This window comes from Corvus brachyrhynchos, unplaced genomic scaffold, assembly GCF_000691975.1.
Source record: "Corvus brachyrhynchos isolate BGI_N302 unplaced genomic scaffold, ASM69197v1 scaffold542, whole genome shotgun sequence".
NCBI classification, from domain to species: Eukaryota; Metazoa; Chordata; class Aves; order Passeriformes; family Corvidae; genus Corvus; species Corvus brachyrhynchos.
The window spans coordinates 1,530,462-1,538,111 of record NW_008236766.1 but is presented as its reverse complement, the minus strand read 5'-3'; the positions used below and the strand labels follow the sequence as shown (position 1 = coordinate 1,538,111).

At 42.9% G+C, this 7,650-nt stretch overlaps 1 protein-coding gene across 1 annotated transcript in view; it reads right to left on the bottom strand.

Moving 5' to 3' along the window:
* Positions 1 to 1,594: 1,594 nt before the first annotated feature.
* SWAP70 (SWAP switching B-cell complex 70kDa subunit) overlaps positions 1,595 to 7,650 on the bottom strand; it is a 31,027-nt gene continuing 24,971 nt past the window's right edge. The window contains exons 9-12 of the mRNA XM_017727346.1: positions 6,331 to 6,497; positions 5,354 to 5,552; positions 3,915 to 4,011; positions 1,595 to 3,592 (exon numbers count right to left, since the gene is read on the bottom strand). Of these exons, the coding sequence (XP_017582835.1) occupies positions 3,483 to 3,592; positions 3,915 to 4,011; positions 5,354 to 5,552; positions 6,331 to 6,497 (573 nt within the window). The 3' untranslated portion in view covers positions 1,595 to 3,482. The remainder of the gene's footprint in view (positions 3,593 to 3,914; positions 4,012 to 5,353; positions 5,553 to 6,330; positions 6,498 to 7,650) is intronic.

Here is a 7,650-nt window from a genome sequence, read left to right as displayed (position 1 = left end):
CAGGGGCTGCCACAGTGACCTGAAAAGATTTATTAAAAACAAAAACAAAAAAGCAGGGAGAGCCACAATTATCGAGTAACCAGTATGGTACCGGCAGACTGGGAAAGCCCCTAAAAATCTTGTGAAGTGTGGAAGGAGTTCGTCGTTCTGTGAGAGGACAAGTGTACGGCACACCTGCCGCCCTTCTGCAGCCCTTCCTTCGGCTAACAAATAATGACCTCTCTCCCCGAAGCAGCTGAAAGGCCTTGTGGCCCTTTCCTGGCCCTGCACCGGTTCGTTCAAAAATTGTTTGCGTAACTGCTTCACATATTTGAGATAAAAATCAGAGCAGTTATTTTCCGTTCACTTCTACTGAGATGGATGGGGCAGCTCCTGTTCCAGGTGTTCTGCGTGACTGAGCCATAGGATCACAGGATGCCTTGAGTTGGAAGGGGCCTTAATGATCACCTGCTTAACCCCCTGCCATTAACAGGCACAAACAGGTGCTTCTTTTGGGGTTGGGGTCCCCCCCAACCCCTAGGATACACTTTCTATCCTAAGACACTGTTCCTTTCCCCCACAGAGGCTTTGCTTTTGTGACTGTTCATGAAGGACAGTGGAACAGGAATAACATGAGCTGCTGGAAGCCAGCCTGTTACAGTTTGGGAATGTGTGATCCAGTGTGCATGGCTCATAAATCAGGTCCATAAAATGATCACAGGGAAAAAAAACAAAAAAACCAACCCCAAACCAAACCCCATCCTCTTCCTAGAAGGAACAGCACGGCACTGGGGTAGTGTTTTGCAGGGCTGTTACAGCAGCAGCAGGTAAATTAAACCTGAATCTGGCAGATAAAATAAGTGGGCTGAGCCCTCCAGTGCATCTCCCAAAGGTTCAGGAACAGCAGCCACAGCTTTCCCCCCACCTCTATGTAAGCCCAGGGTGTAGCTAGGGCTTCTTGGGGAGACCAGAGACATCCCTAACCCCACAGTTTAGATCCTCACCCTGAGGGGGCTCGTTGGTTCGTGGGAATAGGAGAGCTGTAACCCTTGGCCCCACTGGAAATGATGGCACACCAGGATGCAGCTTTCCATGCTCCCTGATCCATGATCGGTGGTGACTCACAGCTCTGTGCTCCCTTTGGATGCTGCTCAGTGTCGCTCCAAGGGGCTCATTCTCAAGTGGTATTTTTGCTCAGCATGCAAGTAGTTTAATTTTTAAACCAACCACTGCCCCCAGCTTTACTGAGCAAAGCTTTAAACAAAGCTTTCTTAATTTGTCAGAGCAAGCGGGACGACAGAGCTAAAAGGAACCTTGTCTCATTTCCTCTTCTGCCAGTGAGTAAGAGCTGACCCCAGACAGACAGACACAGACAGGCAGGGCTGACACGTTGTGAGGGGGGGCTGTGTGGCTGTTCCAAGAGCTGCCCTGCCCTTGCCCCAGACTGCATCAAGGTGTACTGAATACGAACATTTAAGAGCAGGACCGCTGCTAAAACAAAGTCTGTGTGTGTTACCATGTGACCACTGATCCAACCATTAAACTTCTTCCACACAGCAGTTACTGGATTTTGAACTCCAACAGCCCAAAATAAATCCAGACAAAAAGAGATCCATTAATTCCGAAATGTAAATGACTTTATATTACTTTATTAAACAGCCAAATCTAAAGAACAGTAAAAAATATGAAAACATGCATCATTTGGTGTTCTTAAAAAACTGTTGTCCAAAATAAAGACTGTTAGAAAAATTAAACAAGTTTAGCCCCAATATCCCTTCTGCTCTCCACATAAAATGTCTGGTAGTTATAAATACTGTTCCAGCTCCTTTAGCAAAGTTTAACCTTGTGTACATTAGTAATTCTATTACAGGTGGTTGGATTTTTCTTCACATTGCTTCTGTAAACGTGATCAATTTAAAAAAGGCCTTGTTATCAAGCTTAAGGAACTATGGTTTTCCTGTACAGTGAGTATAAATAGGAAGATCCTAGATTTTCCTGCCATTCTAATCAGCACTCCCTTTACTGAAACATTAAAGATTTCAATTAGTATAAAAATATAACCAGAGAATAAATGTCTGAGAAGATTCAGTATTTGAGTGAGTCTTAGTTAATAGACAAATAAAATGCTATTGACTTCCAAATCTGGACACCACTTCTGTACAGCTTCTGCTCTTCCAAGACCCAAGTATCACAGTGCTGCACACTAAGGCACTGCTAATCCTCCTGAAAATTTTACTCTCTATTTACTACAAATAATTTAACATGTAGCTGAACTAACAAGCAGGTGAGGGATGGATGGCTGGGGGACAGTCAAAGCTGCTCACAAGCCACACCAGTGGGCACCTGCTCCTCGAGGAGGGGGGTTTCAAAATGTCTGTACAAGTTGGCAGGAATCCTGCTTTACTGAGCAATGCCTGGTGTGGGAGTGTCCCAGGAAAGAACTGTGAGGCAGAGCAAGCTCTTTGGGAAACGTTGGGACTAGAAAGACTGAAGTTATTTTATTGACAGGAATTACTTGGGTTTTTCTAAAGCAGTATCACTACACATTTATCATTTTTATTAAAAAGAAAAAAGTTTTCTTCGTACTTTTTTTTTTAATCTGGCCTCCAATTAAAAGTAAGGCAGAAGTGCTACACCTAAAAATGGTAGGATGTTATAATCAGATTTCTTGCACAAACACAGCCTTGACACAGAGTATATTTGTCCTGTGTGTGCTACCACCTTCCACTCATCTGCTTCAGAAACCTGTAAGCCAAAACTGCATCTTTTGAACTGTGAAGACAACTCTCAAGGCTTTATTTAGCACTTCTCAAGTTTCAGACAGTACAAAACCAGTCTTGCACTACTACTTTTTCCGAATGTCTTACAGCAGCATTTTCTACACGGTTATCTCAGTTCTTTTGTTTGGATTCCTGCAAAGAGAAGGAAACAGGACACCAAATCCAAGCAAGCAGCAGGTACCCAGTGATGCCAGCCCCCCCTTGCCAAGGGAATGTGTCTGAGCACTAAGCACCGTGCAGAGAGCAACAGAGGGACAGAGCAAAAGGGAAAGGAGGCTCAGTGGAAGGAAAGGTAATGCTCCATCTCAGAGTTGGACACAACCTCCAGGACTGATTTATCCTGGGTTGAAATTATACTAACTGAACCAGTGGAACAACTGCTTCCCTCACTTTCTGGAATGAAAGTGCTGCTGCCTGACTGGTTAGCTGCTGTCAGATCGTTACAGGCTAGCATAGGAACAACTCTGTCACAACCTACATTTCAGTACAAATCTTCAGTTGCAAAGTCTTGGAAACGTGACGGAAAACAGCACATCCTGTCAGACACCACACACTGTAATGGCTGAGCTCTGAGCAGACACTCCAGCGTGGTAAACAGCATTTCATGAGCAGAAAGGCCCAACCTGCTGAGCAAACTAAATTTTGTAAGCGAGAGGCTGCTCTGTGCAAAGCAGAATGAGGGGAGGTGGGCTCCTGTTCTGGGCCACACATCAGCTGCCACTGTCACTCGGAAGTGGCTTTTTTCCCTTTCCAGCTCCTTTGTCTTTCCTCCAGTTCAGCTTCAGTGAAGGCGGCTGGGCCCCAGTTTGTGATGAAGTGAGGATTCTTGGAGCCTGGAAGACAGAGAGCAATACTTGAGTAAGGCAATTCTGACAGGGATGTCACACACTAACAGTGCAATGTTCAGGCTGATCCTTGCTTTGTTTTAAACATAAAAGAAACAAACAATAATGATGAAAGAACCAATGTAGTAGGACCTGTAGAGGTAAAGGCTTGAAAGTTACCATCAGCAGTTGTCACAAAGGGTGATACTTATAGGCTGCTGTGAAACCAGTAAGGCACAGGAAAAGGCAGACTTCAATAAATCACCAGATAATGTAAGTACATGAGACAGAATGAACACATATTTTTGTAACTCTTCTGTTGATAACTCACCTGGCTCTATTAATCGAATCAATCCCTCATGATGAGCTACTTTATCTTTCCAACTCTTGGTGTTATTAGCTGCCGTTTCTAACTTCTTCTTAACCTCCTGAAAAAGACACAGCCCGCTTGAAAAGAACAACAACTTAGTCTGTTCATATAAACAGATAAAACACCTTTCAAACCGAAAGCCAGAACCATGCTAATTCGCCCAGCCCTCTGTTTAGTGTGGAACCATCCTAAATAATTATTCACCACCACAACCCCCCCCCAAAAAAAAGGTGTCAAACCAGAATCCCAAAATAACAAGGTTTTACAAGATTCTGTAGCTGTGTAATGAAGACAGTCTTCATTCTTAAGCCTAGACTGGTCTTTTGGGCAATTCCAAATAGAAGGCTAGAATGTTTAATTATTTCTAAAATAATTGTTTTGTGGAATTTTTTGTGGTTTTATATGTCTATTGTATTCAGCCATTCCTTTGGAGTAGTAAACGATGTTTCACACACAAAAAGCCTGAGATGTCACCTAAAAAAAAAGCCAAGTACTAGCCAGAAGCAATCCTGTGATGGTGTGAGATGTAACACCACCCTGGGAAGTTGTAAAGTGGCCACAACTACCCCAGCTGGGCCCTTGCTTGCAGTGAGTGCAGCATTTGTGTTCTGTGCCAGGCAAGACAGCTCCCTGGCTTGTCCTTCAGAGCTCAGCCCATAAACACCCTTCCCTGTTAAATACAAACGCAGCCAGGCTTTCTTTCCTGACCTAAATAAATGCAGGATCAACACCTCTCTAGCCCTGGAAAGTGTACAGCACTTCAGCCTCTGTACTTGCTGGACTCTGGCTCTAATTTCTTCCATGAACACTTACTGACCTTCCCCAAAAACACTTGGTGGAGCAGAGAGTAGGCCTGGCATCTGGGACAGGAGGCACTGCTGCACATTTGAGAATCTGAGCTAATTCCTACCTATCCTTGACATCCATTCAGTACTTAAATACATTTTTGAGGAGTAGGTGCCAACAGTAACACATTGACTTTTCATCTGTAGAAGACAATACCATGCCATGACATCATCAAAGCATTGCAAGAATTACTAACTCAGAAGCAAAATGCACCCAGTTATGGCAGCAGTGGGACTGCACATGAAGGGAGTCTGCAGCAGAAGACAAATGTACAGAGTATTTCAGGATATGACTGAGCTGGCCTGCACGCAAATTAGGACAAAAATAAATAAAAGAGGTTCAAAGGTGTGTCTGAAACAGATCCTCTTCTTCAAATCTATCTACTGGTCTAGAAACCGAGTAAAAACTAGAAAAAAACAGAAACAACCCAACCATCCTACCTCTTATTTTAACTTTTGTGCCATACTAACCCTTAAAGAAACATAATATTGAAGAACTTCAAATTCAGTCAATCTACAGATAAGGATGAGAGGTTGATGACCAGAGCAGCTCACCTCATATTGCTCAAGGGCCTCCTTCCTTTCCAATTCAAGTTGTTTCAGTTGCTGCATAGCCACTTGAAGAGCCTGTTCCTTCATCATTCTCTGGTTTTCCAGCTCTTGCTTCTCTGCTTCTGTCATCTGAATGGTCTGTTGCTGCTGCAAATGCCATTTTTCCAGTTCAGCTCTCTTTGCTGTCTCCTCTTCCAGCAATCTGCAATGGGGATTGTGATGTTAACTGCACTTAAACATAAGTTGTATCTGCGTAGGGAAGCAAAATTAATTTTTTCCTCTTTTTCTTTTTTTAAGGGAAAGAGAATATTGTTTAAAAAAAAAAAACTTGGGAAGCAGGGAAAAAGTTATTGTTTGTTGGCTTGCCTTCAGTGTCATGCCAGCAGTGCAAGCAGTCTGGCTGCTACAAAGGGCTATTCAGAAAATGTAGTCAATAATGCAAATACACAGCACAGAGCCCCAGAAGAAACAAGCATGCATAAGTTATCTTCATTGTCTTAGGAGGACTGAATATGTGAAGAAAAAAACCACACTCCACAAAGCCCCTGTGAGGAAGAGGAAACTTAACCCTTTATCATTACAGTTTGAACCTGTGATAAAACACAGCAGAAAGTCGTATTTACAGTTACTGCTCTGTAAAATAAACAACTGAAAAGCCTGTACAGAGAGATCTCAGCTTTTCACGGGCTGATATGCACAACACCTGATGGAAAAATAGCTGCACCTGCTTTTCCAAAATTGCTGAGTTTGCCCTCTGCTAAAGGCTAATCAGACATATTCTAAAAATCATAAATAGCAGCTTCAGCCTTCATATCTTAAGGAAAAATAAAACCTGTCCTGTGTTTGGACTTGAAGGTAGTCCCCCGTTCCAGCAGCATACCCAAGGGGCAAACAGTCATTAGTAGCATGGCACAGGTACTCACTATTGGCAGGGGAGGGGTGGGGAACTGAAAGACTTTTCTACCTGGTCAAAGCCATACCTGGCCTGAAGTTTCCTCACAGTCTCTTCATCTTGACGTGCCTGTTTCTCATCCTCCAATGCTTCCTGTAGCTGTTTATACATTTCTTCCAGTTCACGTACTCTTTGTAAATACTGTTCCAGTTCAGATGATTTCTGAGCAACCTGCTCTTCCATTTTTTGTCTTACCTAGTAGCATAAATTTAGGACACATGAGCTACAATTCGACTCAGGTTTCCAATTTTTAAAGGAATTTCCAGGTTTCCCTCAGGTTATGTTTTCAGAGACAAACCATTTCCTGCTGTCTGCAGAGCAGAACTGATAAAATTGAGGCCAGATCTGCAGATACGGAACTAATAGCATTTAAAAAAAAAATAATAATACAGGCTACTTACATTGCCCTACTTCCTGCAGCACATGATTTTTACAGGGGTTCAAACCTAATTTCAGTCAGCTTGATCTTGTTGCTTAATTTACAGATAAAGTGAAGAAGACAAAGGTTGTAGAGAGGCCAGACACAAAGGTCAGGCTGATTTAATGGCACTATTTTCACTCCCTCCCTTGGCAGCAGTGTATCTCATACACTTACGTCTCTGGATGATGGCACAGGATGGATAAAGGGCTGGAAAACAGCTAAGGAGGTTGGCATGTCCTGCCCCATTGGTCTGCAGCCTGCTCCCCTGAGCTGACCCAAATCCCAGTGACCCAGAAAGGGATTGTATTCAGGAATTCACGCTCAGCCCATCAAGCAGCACTGTGTGCATTAATGTTCTGAGATGTCCCATCACATCCACTTTACTTTTTCTCCTTCTTTTCCCCAGCTAACAGAACAACCTGACAAAGCCCTTGAAGACTGAAAACCAGTTCTTTGGGGAATTCTCAGTGTAGCTGAGTAGTAACAGTATTGTAAAGCAAAAATATTTCTTTTTTTATATTTGTGTGTATAATTGTAAAAGAACACACAGCATAAAAAAGCAATTGTTCTAGGAAGACATAAAATGCATTTTGATTATGCCTGATTCATTTTGCTTATTCATACAGCAAGTATTGGTCTCAGGTTCTCCATCTCTGAAAACTGCAAGGAGAACTTCAGTCTGCATTTATCCTTCAAGCAGTCAATTTTTCCCCAATTTTCCAATAGTATTTAACTTTTGAATGCTGTACAAATTGTAGCTGGGCTGTTCCAGTATTTGAATTCACCAGTAAAAATACTTTATTCCTACATCTCAAATAAATGCAACACAGGTGGTGTTCTCCAGCCTCCTGCAAAATGTGCAGAATCCTTTCAGTGGCTGCCTGTGAGGGAAGCCCTTGCTGAACACGACTCCCTATGTGTAATAGC